The 16,872-nt window shown below is 36.7% G+C and overlaps 1 protein-coding gene across 7 annotated transcripts; it reads right to left on the reverse strand.

Moving 5' to 3' along the window:
* Positions 1–1,235: 1,235 nt before the first annotated feature.
* Positions 1,236–15,859, reverse strand: ccdc93 (CCC complex scaffolding subunit CCDC93). 7 transcript variants are annotated; one of them, XM_079822179.1, is made up of 24 exons: positions 15,568–15,673; positions 14,997–15,110; positions 14,526–14,620; positions 14,296–14,407; positions 13,747–13,845; positions 13,579–13,635; positions 13,267–13,367; positions 11,800–11,829; positions 11,483–11,519; positions 9,828–9,926; positions 9,661–9,711; positions 8,090–8,176; positions 7,630–7,743; positions 7,481–7,543; positions 6,981–7,054; positions 4,066–4,147; positions 3,871–3,945; positions 2,899–2,970; positions 2,704–2,812; positions 2,362–2,444; positions 2,194–2,231; positions 1,974–2,058; positions 1,727–1,840; positions 1,236–1,623 (listed from the first exon to the last, which is right to left on the reverse strand). In XM_079822179.1, exons 1-24 carry the CDS (start codon positions 15,649–15,651, stop codon positions 1,567–1,569), a joined length of 1,932 nt encoding a protein of 643 aa, XP_079678305.1. In that variant the 5' UTR covers positions 15,652–15,673; the 3' UTR covers positions 1,236–1,566. The 7 variants fall into 7 exon arrangements, with proteins under 7 accessions (XP_079678305.1, XP_079678304.1, XP_079678308.1 ...); XM_079822178.1 differs by having other exon boundaries at positions 9,828–9,929; XM_079822182.1 differs by having other exon boundaries at positions 9,828–9,929; positions 14,526–14,638; positions 15,568–15,668.
* Positions 15,860–16,872: the final 1,013 nt, after the last annotated feature.

Genomic DNA, 16,872 nt, shown 5'->3' on the forward strand with positions numbered 1-16,872 from the left:
TTCTTCTCCTGATGTCCGCTCTTTCCAAACGAGATTGAACCTACAACCTTAGTAGCAGGCAGCGCATGTTGATGGATCAGTCTTTTGATTTTCATTTATGGATTTGCTCAGAAATGGCTCAACAAGTGATGTTAATTGCAACTAAATATTTTAGTTGCAAACCATTTATCACAGATTTTTTACAAAAGTAATCGTATGCCATAATATAACAAACTGCAATGCGAAGTACTAAAACCTAATAGTTTTTCTCAATAGATTTGACAGTTTTCTCCAAATGAATGTCGTTGCTCTCAAAACAAGGCACACAGTAAACTAAACACTTATGTTGGTAAAACATTTCAGTATTCACTGCATAATGAAGCACTGCATTTTATTCTAGTAATGCATTTATCAAAAATAAACACCTTACACCTCTTCCTTTCCCATTCTTCTTTTCCCCTTTTGTAGTTTTTGTAATTGAGAGCTCTGTAAGCAATTAGGAAATTAGCATTTCCTGTGTTCCGTGCATTACTAACTCAACAGATATTTGAGGCTAATTGAGAACATTCCAAGTGTAACTGAGAATTTGACAAATAACAGCGTGTTGTTTGGAAAAATGGTGCACAGATGATTGTAATTTTTGTAAAACCAATAAAAAGAGCTGCAATTGGTTTTTCCTGATATATTAAAGCTTTGGTTGGCTGTATGAACTACTGTGAAAACATTTGAGAATTTTGTGCACCGTGTTTTGAGAAAATTGTGCATGTGATTTGTTTGAAATGTTACAACCTGTTTAGAACAATCAGTGTTCAGATTACTGTTAACTTTTGAGAACAGTGACCTGAGTTTGGAGAAATGTGTCAAATCGATTGAGAAACTAAATGCCACAAATATCTTTATTTTTTGTGATGCAGATGATTTGACAGACAACAAATTTATTACATTTATCAAAGCTATTGACATTTTAATGTTTTTTTCCCCCTTAATTTAAATGCATCTTGGCCATGAACAATGTACAAAGCTGGAAAGTAGCATATCCTTTAATAAAAATTACTGGTCAAATAAAACCAGTACATTAATATCACGAAATTGAAGAGTTGGGTTGATTTTATGTTCAGTAATTTGTTAAATATGTTGTAAATGTTCTATATATTGCCCATTTCCCCCAGACATAGTAGCTGCTATCATTTAGTCGGAGGCAACTGACAATTCAATTATGTTCTTTAAAACGTGTACAAGAACTGCAAGTCTCAGCAAGTAGTTAATTCTCATTTAATGTGTTTTGGTCTTATGGCAGCAGATTTTTATCAACATAATACAAAAAGAAAGGTGATTAGTAATATAATTTGTGTTATATACATTATGGGTTTAAAGAAAAAGGCATCAAGGCACAAAACATTTCCAGTTTATCAGTAACATGCCTAGAATAATCCAGGCTAACACATTCTGAACAGAGTGTTTCAGTCTAAAAGCAGATGTCATATCAGCACGAGACTGCGGTTCAATGAAACAAACATCAGGGAATGTGTGGGTGTTTTGAAGTGCTAGGTTGTGTATTGAAGGGGTGTGTGTGCTCATGTCCAGCTGTTATGATGCTCCCTTTGCCCTCAGTTTAGACAACAGCATCTCATTCTTGCGGCACTCCTGAAACAGACAACAGACAGTTTCCTCAATCCAGAATATCAATAGAATGTCTATACACCCTGTGCAAAGGAAGAGGGAGGAATTTTTTTGTGTGAGTGTTTACCTCTTTAAAGTCTTTGACTGTTTTAAAGTAGAGTCTCTGTTTATCCAACAGCTCCAGGTATTCATCATTCAGCTGATCTCTGCGCATCTTATTCTCCTGTCTTTTCTTTTCCATCTTCAAGTGCAAAAATACACGTTAGAAAACCACAAATAGAGTGGCATTAAACCAATTCATTTGCAAGATGGAAATAAATCAGAAACAGTAGCAGATTTCCTCTATTATATGATGTAGAAGTCTGGTTTTGTACCTTTATGCGGCTCTGTTTGATTCCTTCCACAATTTGCTCCATCTGTCTGAGAAACTGTTCTTTACTTCCTGATGAAGCCATGGCCCTAAAAACATACACACACGCTTTACCCACATTTACCTGTGCCTTCCGAAAAGACGTGTCGAAATTCATTTTAAATGCTCTTGCTGTAATATTGCGAAATTCCTGCATGGATCCAAGAGCTTTATTTGATACTCACTGCTGGAAATGATCATGTATGGAGTTCAGCAGATTAACCTGTGAAAGAAAAGACAGTGCCTCATTTCCATTGCACATCCTTTTAAACACTACACTCTTGATTATGGAGTCTGATTCCATTCATACAAGAAAATTCCTTCCCAATAGCACAGCAAAACAAAGCTGATACCTCCTTCTCCAGGTAAACCTTCTTGTCATCCAGGGTGTTGTAGAGCGTGAAGAACTGTTTTGTTTCTTTGTGTGTTGCAGAAACTGAAAAATACCAAAGAGCAAAGAGGGTTTAATAAAGTCGTATGCTATTTTACGACAAGTTTGACTGGCCCATCCAATCAGATCTATCTATTATATAACCAACATCTTAAAGTTGCAATGTAATGGAAATCGAGAGATATTTTCTTTTGTATTGTGACAATACTGTACATCCAAGTGAAATTGATAAGTGAGGGAAAAACATGCATTTAGAAAACTAGAATTTTTATTGTCATGCTGACTTTAAAATACCAACACACACCTTGGCTGTAGAGCTCAATGAAGCGTTTCTGATACTGGGTCAGTTCGGCTCTATTGGGAACCTCGTCAATCTTTCGCTGCAGGATGGCGATCTCGCGATTCCTCTTAGCCTGCAGGGGGCAGTAGAGAAAAACACTTGAGTGTGAAGAATCTCATGCAATTTTCTGAGTAAAACCATCAGTACAACTTGACCTACCATGAGCAGACGAATCTTCTGTAGTTTTTCTCGGTCTGTAGTGTACTGCTGATCAATCAACATATTCATCTCCTACAAACACACATGCAGAGGATGAGCCTGAGAAACGAAACTAGACTGACACAGAGACCGGTTCTGTTCCAAACTTTGGAGGATCCAAAGTCACCCAGAATTGTTTCAAAAAGGTAGGCTGCCTTCTAAGATACCTTCTTCATGTTCTGGAATTTATAAAGACTTCAGGACTGTGTGCCAGGGTTTGAGGATTTTATTTTTTTATTATTTTTTATTCACCATAATGTGCCGAATGGCATTCAATCTGTCATTAAACTCAATAAAGCTGCGTTTCCACCGCAGGAACTAGGGACTTTGGGGTGGTACTCGGTGTGTTCCGACCGCAGGAACCGGGGTCTAAATAAAGTTCCGGGTAAAGATTTCCCCCTCAAAATGGCCCTTGCGAGGTAGTACTTTTTCAAAGTTCAGGAATTTTCGGGGGTGGGACTTAGGCACTGAACATGCTGATTGGTTGAGTTCACGCAGCATTTTATTTCACCCTAAAAGTCGACGACGAGGTTCAGGCTTTATTAAGTATATTTGCGGAGGACGAAATCCAGTGGGCTCTGAAAAGTCGCACGCAGTCCTACGTCACCGGACTAATCTTCACTGTACTTTAGACTGCTATGGAAACGCAGACAGCAGCAGGTCTGAGGGAAAAAGAGTTCCTGGGACAAATTGTTCCGGTAATTTCGGTGGAAACGGGGCTTAAGAAGAAGAAGATACCTTCTTTTGGTCAAATACTAAGGCAACAATCCCCCAAAACATTAAAAGAGGCAAGATAAAAAATATTATTTAAGATGGTGGACAAAGCGAAGCAATTGATAAAAAAAAAGAAGCTACATATAATTAAACAGAGTTTTTAATATTATCGAATATTTGTGTGCTATGTATGATTATATTTGAGATTGTCACCGGCACCTTCTTATCATCTCCTTCATCTCCAGATTCCAGCTTCAACTCTTCAATATTCTGCTGCAGACGGGTCATTTCCTCCTACCGACACATAACTGTTAATGATACTCATGTCTTCAACATTACTCAGTAAAACAGAACAAACCAAAAGAAGTTAATGTTTGTTGACATGGTTACGACATGGTTGTTATAGTAACGTACGCGGCAATGTGAGCGGAACGTTTGCTCTTGATGTTTCAGGTTTTCATTCATAGCCACCAAAGCACGAAGTTTCTCCAGCAACCTAAAAGAAAAACAAACACAATACATAACCAATAAGCATATTTATCCACCTAGGATTTGTTTTGGTAGATCAGGGGCCTGTACCATGATGGTAGTTAGTTTAACAAACTCAGGGTTACAGGATTAGTTTTGAGTTGACAAAACCAAACCAATCTATTCAGGCTTTGTTGGTCCCATGATGCTGATTATCAACTTTCTCTGTCAACTCAGGCTTAGATCCTGAGTTTAGGAGTTTAGCTGTGACATCAGCAGTGAACAGCCAATCACACGCTGTGGATCAGTCAAACTGAGATTCACTTCTCACAAGAGAAGCAGTGTGATTCACTTCACTCTTCTGCAGAATATACATGATTGAAAAATATTAAGAATTTAAACAAATTTACACAGAAGAAAAGTGAAAAATTACACTTTAAGAAAAATCTTATACGTCAATGCAAGTAAAAGTTATGAAGTTAGTTTAGTTGATATATAGAGAAAATTGAACATTTATGCTCACATGTAATTTTTTATAGATTTAGTTATTGAACTTAAAGCTTATTTGTATGAACTTTATATAGGCAATTTATTTTAATATTAACAAAATGCATATTAATGATTGATTTACTAAAATTATATATGTGTAAATGATTACGGGTATAATAATTACATAAATTATTTTTTAATAATTCAAAATTATTATTATTATAATTAAGCATTGTTAAAAGCCAGAGGCTTAAGTCTTTAATAGCCATTAGCTATGTAGTGACCTTTAATTTGGAGAAGAAAAAGGGGGAGTGACTTTATTGCATCAGATATGTGTCACTTTGCTCACAGCTGATTGGTCCAATTTCAGTTTGAGATCTCTTATCCAGAACATAACCTGCCCTGGAGCAGGTTAGCTGTGGAGCGTAAGTTACTATGGAGATGAACACAGCTAAAAGCCAAACCACTTTAATGGTACCTTAAACCCAGGATTGGCACAAACTAAGCTTAAACATATCTGGCTAGCCAGCTAAACCGGCTTCATGGTATAGGCCCCAGATCACAAGTAGACGAGGGAGACACCTGGGGCCTATACCATGAAGCCGGTTTAGCTGGCTAGCCAGATATGTTTAAGCTTAGTTTGTGCCAATCCTGGGTTTTAGGGACCATTAAAGTGGTTTGGCTTTTAGCCGTGTTCATCTCCATAGTAACTTACTCTCCACGGCTAACCTGCTCCAGGGCAGGTTATGTTCTGGATAAGACATCTCAAACTGAAATTGGACCAATCAGCTGTGAGCAAAGTGACACGCCTCTGATGCAATAAAGTCACTCCCTCTGTTTCTATCCAAATTAAAGGTCACTATAGCAAATGGTTTTTAAAGACTAACGCGTCTGGCTTTTAACAATGCTTATTTATAATAATAATACTTTTGAATGATTTAGATATCATTTATGTAATTATACCCTTATATATTTTAGTTAATCAATCATTAATAGGCACTTAGTTAAAATTAATATTAATAGCCTATATAAAGGTCATACAAATAAGGTTTAAAATCAATAAATAAAGCTATAAAAATGACTACATGTGATCTTAAATGTTCAATTCTCTCTATATATCAACTAAACTAATTTCATAACTTTTACTTGCATTGACGTATAATATATTTCTTTAAGTTATCCTCTTTCATAGACAGCTCTTTTCTTCCTGTCTATTTGTTTAAATTCTTAATATTTTTCAATCATGTAATATTCTGCAGAAGAGAGAAATTAATCTCAGTTTGACTGATCCACAGCATGTGATTGGCTGTTCACTACTGATGTCACAGCTAAACTCCTAAACTCAGGATCAAAGCCTGAGTTGACAGAGAAAGCTGATGATCAGCATCATGGGACCAACAAAGCCTGAATAGATTGGTTTAGTTTTGTCAACTAATCCTGTAACCCTGAGTTTGTTAAACTACCATCATGGTACAGGCCCCTGGTGTTTTAATCCATCTCTAAATCCGTTTTAATCATTGTCCATTTTCAACCACTTCTGTCCTGATTTCTTTGATGGGAGGATCAATGGGCGGGTAAATGGATGTTTTAAAAAAAAAAAAGTATCTAATGGACAAAATAAGCTTGTGCAATTTACATATGAATGGGCCCAGAGACGACGGAAAAACATACAGAGGGCAGCTGCTTTCGTTTCTGCTCTGACAGCCGCAAGACGAACACAGAACACTGTCAGTGCATGTTAGAAATCAGGAATGGGGAGAGAACATTGTCTGCTGGAGACCGAAGTTTGGTTTAAAGATGAAAAACGTACCAAGCACAAAGTGTAAATCCCGTCTGGCTAATGCGCTTCCCATAATGTTTACACATTAGGTCAGTAGGCAGTCTTTTGTGTTCGAACGCATTTGCGTTTTTGACTACCTCTGAAAGTGATTGAAGGTGGACAAGCTCAAAGCGTTTTAGACCCCTTTTACACCTGTATTTAGTGTTGTCCACTTGTGATCTGATCGACCAAAACGCATCTTAATACCAGGTGTAAACAGGGCCCCATTGTTTTGGGGCAAATGCCAGCATCAGTCATCAGTCACTTTTTACCCATCCGTTCAATCACAGTGGAGGAAGGGCGAAACAAATACCACATCGACCAACCATAACATTCTGCTTGTACAATGATAACAAACGACAGCAACAAGCATATCTCTTCCTCCAAAACTAATGCCAGAGAAAGTACATTACATTGTGTCAACATTTTACACAAGTGCCCAAGCGCACGCAGCAAGGCTTTACCAGAAGAGCACTGACATTTTCAGCGGACTAAAAACAGACACACGGCGTAGGTTTAGAGAATTACAGGTGCCCTGTTTCTGTTTACTTACCCTAAATCCGCCTGAGACTCCACATCCTCCAGTGAGCTCAGCTCTCTCTCTAGCTTTTCAGTGTGTACTGTGGCCTAAAAAAACACATGCATCAAAGTCAGCATGAAATGGAAGTTGTGATAGTATTTTCTTCCCTATTGTAATGTATATCAGAGTGAAACCGCTTCTCAAACACGAAAAAATGAAGGGCGGGACTTAATTTTGTCCATCAGATCATTGGAACATTGTGGTTTGCTATTGCTGTGATCTCATGTGAGTGACAGGTTGTCCCGCCCTCGCACCAGTAAACACATCATCAGAGAAGAGAAGACATGTTGTTCAAAGTTATTTTGATTAAAGATTACGAGGGCATATGAATAAAAAAAACAAAAACAATGATGTGCACGGATAAATCATTTATAATAAATACTGCACTATTCCATAAAAAAATAAGAATAGTCCATTTTAATTGTCCAAGTAAACCTGTATACTGACAGATAACATCGGTCTACCTGTCTTACCTCGGATAGTTTGATTTTAGCATCATCACATGCCGCTCTGGCCTCCTGCTGTTTGGATTGCAGCTGAAATAAACCAAGAAATAATGAAGAAACAAACAAAAAGAAGAAACAATAACTGTCACATCAGCAATGTGAGGTATGTCCATTACCTCTTCCAGCTCTTTTGTTTTTTGAGTGATCTGTTTGTTGAGTGACACCAGCTGACGCCGGTGTTGTTGCACAGGCCCAAATCTCTCTGGCCGATCCTCCACAGAACGCTCTGCCTGTTCAATCACACGTATGTACATTAAAGCCTGGCATACATTAAAAGGCATTTACTAGTAGGCATTCTGAAGTAGATTCTGAAGTGCGCATTTGATGGACACTTTACAATCGCGTGAGGTCAGAATCACATGATGATTCACACCATAGGGAGAGCTAGGGAGCTGATTGAGATGCACCATGGCTATGACTTTTGCAAACTTACGCTGACTCCTCCAGATTGCAATCCAGAGCGAAAATCTGTGCAAAGGTCATGTAGCCTTTTCCAGCATCAAGCCATGGTTGTTATAAGTTTAAAAAGTAACTCACTATTTTTTAGGGGTTCAGTGTAGATTTCACTATACTCACCTTTTCAGCATACTCGGTGACAATTTGCTTAATCTCCTCAGACTGCAGCCCAACAATCTGCCCAACTGTGCTGGCTGACAACTTCCCCTACAAAACACACACAGAAATAGGGTGTAAAATAGAGACTGTTGACCATTATATATTTTCTTGGTAAGAAGGCATCTGCAGAACACACGTTATAAGTAAAGAATCGATTTTTAATTGCTAATCCTCTTTATAATTAAAACAAAAATTTGGTAAAGGTTTTGGCAATTGCTATGTGAAAAAAAAAAATGGACATGATTTGAAAAGGTTAAATGGTCCTCAAAAAAAGAGTCACAATTGTACTCAAAAATGACCACACTGGAAACGAGAGGGAAGCGGATTTTGGTATTGCGCCTAAACAAAATCTTACTGAGAGCTCATTTTTTGAGACATCAAGCTCAAATTTGGAACACAACTTGTTTAGATTTATGGCTCTGATTTTCACACAGTTTTAGAGTAATACGCGTTTTGGAAAATATATATTTCATATAAAAATTAAAAAAATCAAGCGTAGCGTTAGTTCTAGCAGGTCATGTTAGTCAAGCTCGCAGCAGCTGACTGTCAGCTGATCACGTCTACCTATAGGAATACGATGCCTATCACAGCATGCATATATAAGCTCCTTCAGTATTATCAGCTGCTATCGCATTTCTCCAGAGCTAATTACCCTCCTCCATCCCTCCTCTCGTCAGTCAGGATTTGGCATTCTGATTCCCCTTAAATCACACTAAATTCCCAAATTAGGTTGTACATTTTAATATTGACATTAATGCTATCTGCAATACATTGTTGGTTCTGTTCTGTTTACCCTAAGGGGGGTTTATCGCTGCTCTCCCTGTTCCTGTTCCTGCCCAGAACAGAACCATACCACCAATCCAGACTATATGCTAATTGTCTAACATCTTTGACGATAGTGGTTCTGACAGAATAGTATTTGTGTTCATTTTTCATAAAAATAACCTCAAAATGTTATACTTTTTTATAAGTTAAATTTTTAAAATCTTTTTTCACTTCAGTAATAATCTGCCATGTGTCGTCTTTGAAAAGAGACCAAAATAAAGTCTGTGCTCTAAAGCATTCAAGATTTATGACAGTTTAAGTTGGAAATTTCATGCTCAAAAAGTGAATAAATGGATTATATCTACTGCATAAATATAATTTAGTACTATAAAATCCTCTAAAAATACAAAATATTAAATAAAAACATTTTCAAACTAAAATATAGTACATTTATTTCATTGAAAAACATTTTGGTTAATTTTGACCTCCACACGAAGAGCACAAGAGGGTTTATTTTGTCCATTTACATTTTTAATTATCATTTTTGGGCAAACTATACCTTTAAAAGGTAACATTTAAAACATTTACCCCATATTGTTCTATGGCTTCCTTTACCAATTTGTGAAGAAAAAAGAAGATTTTTGGATCGTTGGGACTTCCATTGTATGGACAAAAAATATTATTTTATATTCCACAGATAAAGAAAGTCCCTTTTGAGTGAACTACCACTTTAAACTCTTTAGTATGCTATGCGTTTAGAAGTTTACCTCCTCGGTTGCCATGGCAGCCATTCCAGTCATCAGGGCCTTGATTCTGAGCTGTAAAAGAGACAGAGCTTCTGATTGGTTGATGTAAAATTAATGTTGGTCAGATGAAGAGTGGGTGATTAGGAACAAGTGAGATATGATTGAAGGTTAATATGATCCTAACTGACCTCCTCTGCAGCCTGCAGGTCTTCTTCTTCAGAAACTTGGGCCATTCCAGGCGGCACACCCTGCGTGCCCTGAGCCAACACCTGCTTCTGCTCCACTGCCTGCTAGAAAAATCATCACATGATCAAACTAACAACAAACCAAAATGAACAAAGATCAGTGCCAAGCCCGCCTCTCAATCTGTGGTCTATTATACCCAGATGGACACCACAGGGGTGATTCTGGGGTCAGTGCATACAAAAATCTTCAAAGTCAACAGACATTTTCTGCCAATTTTATTGCTTGTAGAACATTTTATTGCTGAAAACATTTGATGTCAGTTTAAATGAAATTCAGTGGGTTTGGATGATTGAAATACAATAAACACTACACATCAATCCAATAGTGCATTGTGCATGCATTATGGATGTTGTTTAATGACAACATTTACCTCTTGGTCAGTATATTACTACAGTGTGTGCATAATTATTATGCAAGTTGATATTCTGATCTTTTTTTTTTCCAAGCACATTTTACCGATTCCAAACCAGACAACAAGACTCTTGAAGGACCAGCACAACATCCTCTCGTACCACTGTTTGAAGAATTTAACTTCCAGAATCTGGCAGTACATTTTGGGAATTGATTTTAAGTCAATATCATACCCTGAAATGGCTGTCTTACTCACAGCTCACGCCTTAATTTTGTAATTTCTAGAATTGCATCCTCATGAGCAATAATTTTAGATTTTTCAGTGCGAGTTTAATCTCTATTTTGGCCAATTTTACCTGTAAAAGAAAACCTGCTTGATAATTATGCACACCTAAATATAAGGCATTTTTCACTTCCAGCCTTCCTTGACAATTGTATATCACATTTAAATGATTAAATACAAAATGAATAGTAGTTGTTAAGACTGATGTGGTTCGGAATTGGCAAAATGTGCTTGGAAAAAAAATATGATCAGAATATCAACTTGCATTATAATTATGCACACACTGTAGTAATAAATGCTGTAAAAATATATTGCTCATAGTAAGTTTATGTTAACGAATGCATTAATTAATATTAACAAGTGAGATCTCATTGTAGTAATACCAATATTTTTAAAAATCCATTTATAGAAATTGCACTCACAAAGAACATCTTGCCAATTCTGGGAAACTGCAAAGCTTAATTAGAAGGGGAAAAAAATCCACCATAGAAATTTCCATTACTTCAAAGGAATTTAAAGGGATAGTTCACCCAAAAATGAAAATTCTGTCATCATTTGCTCACCCTCAAGTTGTTCCAAACCTGTATGAGTTTCTTTGTTCTGCTGAACACAAAAGAAGATATTTTGAAGAATGTTTGTGACCAAGCAGATAGAGCAACCATTGACTACCATAGTATTTTTTCCCCAACTATGGTAGTCAATGGTTGCTCTATCTGCTTGGTTACAAACATTCTTCAAAATATCTTATTTTGTGTTCAGCAGAACAAAGAAACTCATACAGGTTTGGAACAACTTGAGGGTGACTAAATGATGACAGAATTTTCATTTTTTGGGTGAACTATCCCTTTAATAATTTATCCATTTAACCCGTGGACAAATGAGTCAGCTGCTTAATTATAACCTTCTCTGACTGAATTTTTTATGTGATGTGGCAGAAAAATGAAAAGAACATCTGATACTCACTGTGCCTGCTTTAGACTGTTTGCTGAATCCATAGCGCCTGGAAAAACAGAAAATAAATCATTTTAAATGCTTCATGTTCACATTACACACAGCATGCAGCTCAAGGCAAGAGTCTGTTTCAAAACACATCAGACTACAGGCATGACACACCACATGACAGGAAATTACATGAACAAAACTTTTAGATGCAATGTGTGAAGAACAGCACTTCGGCAGATGCAAAAGTAAAGACGTTAATGCAAAGCCATTACATCTGACTATTAGAAGTCAATCTGTGTCACTCCCATTCTCAGAAACTGAACCTCAGTCATACTCACTGCATATACTGTGATATGAGAAGGCACGGACTGATGAGTGAAATAAAAGAGACAGATGGAAAGGAAAAGGGGAGGAAATTAAGAATGAGAACATTAGAGGAGTACAGAAACCTGTGAATAAATAGATGCCGTTAATGGAGATTTAAACCCAGCGCTGCTGAAACAATGACGCAGGAAACAGGCCAGTAAAGGAAACAAATGAGAGGATGAACGAGAAACATAAAACTGGATTTGCACTGTATTGTTGATCAAATGGAGCCTTGGTGGACATAAGAGAATTCTTTCAAAAACATAAAAACCCCAAACTTATGAACGGTAATGTTTAAATATCCCCACAAGTAACTACAACAAGTCTCACACGCTGGAATTACACAATACATTAAAGGGTTAGTTCACCCAGAAATTACATTTCTATCATTAGTTACTCACCCTCATGTCGTTCCAAACCCATAAGACCTTCGTTCATCTTCAGAACACAAATTAAGATATTTTTGATGAAATCTGAGAGCTTTTAGACCCCACATAGACTGCAACGTAATCACCACTTTCAAAGCTCAGAAAGCTAGTAAAGACATTGTTAATAGTCCGTGTGACTACAGCAGTTCAATCTTAATGTCATGAAGTGATAAGAATACTTTTTGTGCGCAAAAAAAATTATAACTTTATTCAACCATTTGTTCGAGTCTCCCAATGCTGTTCATATAAGCATCATGAGGCATGCATGTGATAGTGATGGAGCTGGCCAATACTGAGCCTCTGTTCTGACATAGAACCCGGAAGTGCCACACTGTGTTTACAACGTGAACAGTCAGAGACTGACACAGAAGAGAAGAAATTGTTGAATAAAGTCATTATTTTTGTTTGTTTATTGCACACAAAATTATTTTTACAATGTCTTTCCTACCTTTCTAGGCCTTGAAAGTGGCAATAACGTTGCAGTCTATGGGGGGTCAGAATCAGAGAGCTCTTGGATTTCATCAAAAATATCTTAATTTCTGTTCCAAAGAGGAACGAAGGTCTTACGGGTTTGGAACAACATGAGGGTGAGTCCCCTTTAAAGGGATAGTCACCCAAAAATGAAAATTCTGTCATCATTTGCTCACCCTCAAGTTGTTCCAAACCTGTATGAGTTTCTTTGTTCTGCTGAACACAAAAGAAGATATTTTGAAGAATGTTTGTAACCAAGCAGATAGAGCAACCATTGACTACCATAGTAGGGGAAAAAATACTATGGTAGTCAATGGTTGCTCTATCTGCTTTGTTACAACCATTCTTCAAAATATCTTCTTTTGTGTTCAGCAAAACAAAGAAACTCATACAGGTTTGAAACAACTTGAGGGTGAGTAAATGATGACAGAATTTTCATTTTTGGGTGAACTATCCCTTTAATTCTCAGTTTATTTCCAATTGGACATGATAAGAATGCAAAGTCCAATAAGGTCCTGTGATGGAAGGGTAAGAGAGTACCTGCCGAACTCCAGCAGGGTGGAATGAACCCGGGACTCTTCATCCAACAGCTCATCAGCATCTACCTGCCGTTTATAGCGCCTCTGAGGAGCATACACCTCCTAAACACACACACACACACACACACACACACACACACACACACACACACACACACACACACACACACATGACAATATACAACAATCTTCTATTATCAAATATAGAAGGAGGAACTGATGGGCACATCAGCTCTGTAGCTGTTTTTCATGGGGGCGATATTAAATTCAGCAGAGATGAAAAAGCAAAGATAAAAGGTTACTGGATACTTACGCACACATTCACCACAGTGCTGATGGCTCGCTCCTTCCTTAATGCAAACTCCTCATCCTAATATAAACACATTTACTGAGACTTCAAAGATTACAGATTGTAAAATGTTTGATATATTACAGTGTTAATACACTCTAATTACATTTCAGTGTTGACCTGTTGTCTCACCTCAGGAAATGCATGTGTTTTCTGGAACTGAGAGATGGAATATGACCTGACATAATCGCCCATCTCCTCCCGGGTTTCAATCGCCTTTTTTACCAGCCACTATAGACCCCAGAAATGATGCATCGTAAGTATTTCTCAAGTTTGGGGTCATAAGGTTTTTCTTTTTTCGAAAGATATAAATATGTGTTATTCAGCGAGGAGGCATTAAATTCATCAAAAGTGACAGAAAAGACATTAATGTTACAAAAGAATTTCAAATAAGTTTGAACTTTCCACTCATCAAATAATCCTTAAAAAAAAGTATCACGGTTTTCAAAAATATTAAGCAGCACCAAATCAGCATATTAGAATAATTTCTGAAGGATCATGTGACACTGAAGACTCAACTAATGCAGCTTTGCTACTAAATCATTGCTTTTAAATATATTAACAGAAAACAGTTATTTTAAATTGTCATAATATTTCACAATACTACTGTTTTTACTGTATTTTTGACCAAATAAAGCTAGCCTTGGTGAGCATAATATATTTTTATGCAAGTGTACATACCTGAACAACAGGGAAGATGTGGATGAAATCCAAGCCTTGGATCTGATGAGGCTCTAATCGGTGAGGACATTTCATTCTGGGCAGAACTGACACAATCTTCTCTGTCAGAGCACTTAAATGGAAAAGATACAGACAACCACATTAGCCAGAATTCAGTTCAGTCTGTGCAGAAATGTTTTTGTCAGTCTTCATTCTTCTTATGTTACTGCGTTGTTTAGTCTACCACTCACATTTTCTGACCGATGGTGGAATTTTCTTGGAAGAGCAGATCAACGTCTATGTCAAAGTTGCATGTAGTTATGCACCAGGTCATTCCTCCTACCACCTAAAGTAAAAGCAGAGACTTTTCACACACAGACACAGTTATGTGGTTGGAGATTTTGCCAAGTAAGACAACATATTTTCTTGATCCCGGAACAACATTCTTGTCCAAAACTTTTGCCCTAACCCTATCCCTATCTCTAAACCTTACCCTACCCATAAGTTATCTCTAAAATCAGAGGGAAATGATAAGTGAATAACACTGATGTAGAAGCACCTAACCCTGGTTAAACTCGACATAACTGTAAACTTGTTCCTCAAACTGATTGGTTGATTGGAATGTTGTTCTAGGATCAACAAAGATGTTGATTCAGTAACATGTTGTACTTGGTGAAATCACGTTCATTGCGGTGGGTACAGGTGTGTAAAGTCTAATGCACCTTGTCAAAGGGCGACAGTCCCTTAATGCGTGCTCTGAAATAACCAGCTGCAAGCAACAGCTCCAAAATCTCAGCAAGCTTGACACTCTGCTCCTCATCCTCACGTGTCTCCACCTGTCAATCACAGTGCATAGCTGTCAGTACAGAAAACACACTCTTTAAATAAAAAGTCAATATTTTATGTTAATCTTTTTCTGTTACTTGCCACTGTAAGAAACTAAAATGCAGTGTTTATTTATTTTTAAAATGAACTTTAGTATATCCAAACGTTTCTTAAAATGTATCTAAAATGGTAAAGATTGAGCTTTTATTTATTTTATTTTTAACAAATACATACATTTGCAGACACCTCATATATTATACCCATTATTTATTTTCTTTTTAATGCGTGTATCCTCACTAAGAAGTGAGAAGTAATACTATAACATACGATTAGAACACAACATCACAGTATTTAACAGATACAGTGGCTGGTTTCTCTGACTGAATTCATAACCTTTAAAAGAATTAAACTGCCTGCAAATGCAAATGGCTACACATGAGAGTTTAAATGTTCTGTTTTCAACGGTACCTTGATGAGATTGCCCTCCTGATCATATTGCGCTCCGATTTTCGAGCCCGTTCTCACTCTCTGGAACACAGAGGTGGCCGCCATGATGATCACGATGTGTCACGTGAGATGAATAACGTGACGCAAAAGTTGTCACAGTCAAAACCAAAACCATATTGCTCAAAACCCTTTCAAATGCGCACTTCCATAGTGAACCCGTGATTATTTTGTGTGTTTGATAAAGACAGCATAATAATGTTGAACATGCTTGGTTTAGGTTCCCCAGGAGAAAAAAAAAATCCTTGCTCTCATCCAGCTGACTGACATGATAGGCTACCAAAGAATATATTTTTTTTATAGGCTATGGAAGGAACAGTTCTCATATGTTCAGCTATGAGACTACTTTAAGACATTACAAGTTATATTATTTGTTAAAGAAGTAAAGTCACATAATTGTTTTGGTCTTGTATCGGTTTCGATGTTTATTTTTATGGCAGGAGCTTAGAGATGTGATCCTGAAGCAAGAGCAGAAGTGGGAAGATGCATACATTACAATGGTAAGGCAAAGTGTAGACTTATCAGTGAATTCATTTGTTTAAAAGTCAGTTTTTTCCCAGTATTTTGTATGTTTTCTGTATATTAAATATGTTTACTTCCTGAGTAGGTCTATGGGATAAATACATTGACAGTGTAGACATACTCTTCTTTTGATTTTATGTGAATACTATACTATAGCATCCGAGAACCACAGTGAATTCTACTCTTGTTACCAAAAACATTTTAAAGGTATATGTAGAGAAAACTGTATATGGAATAGTATAATGATTAATGATTAAGTATAATGATTAAAAGACAGATTACATATAGTGAACCACCTACAATGTATTTCCACTTTTGTGCAAGATTGCCCATGCATGTCAGTCTTGAAGTTCAGATGGAAATTTAAGAAAATATAGGCATACTCTAAATCAAAACCAGTATGATGGTTGAAGCATCTTCAACAAAAGACCATTCAAAAAGCTGATTTATTCGGCATAAAAATTGTATAAATGCACATGCATCAAAACAAAATTTATAATATAATAATTCAGAATATTTGGTTAAATGTTCTACATTTAATTCATGCAAACAAGAAAAGATAACTCAGAAACCAAAAAGATACAGTGTATCAAATTTGTTAATTACAGGTGGTCTAGAATTAAGCTTCTAAAGATATTTTTAGTCAAGATGTTGTTGGTCTTAGCGTTGTTAAACCAAAGTGTTTTATGATATTTTGGGTTTTGTCAGCATTTCCATGCTTTGCTTGTATTTGTATCTTTCCTCATT

Source organism: Gobio gobio, assembly GCF_949357685.1.
Source record: "Gobio gobio genome assembly, chromosome: 7".
NCBI classification, from domain to species: Eukaryota; Metazoa; Chordata; class Actinopteri; order Cypriniformes; family Gobionidae; genus Gobio; species Gobio gobio.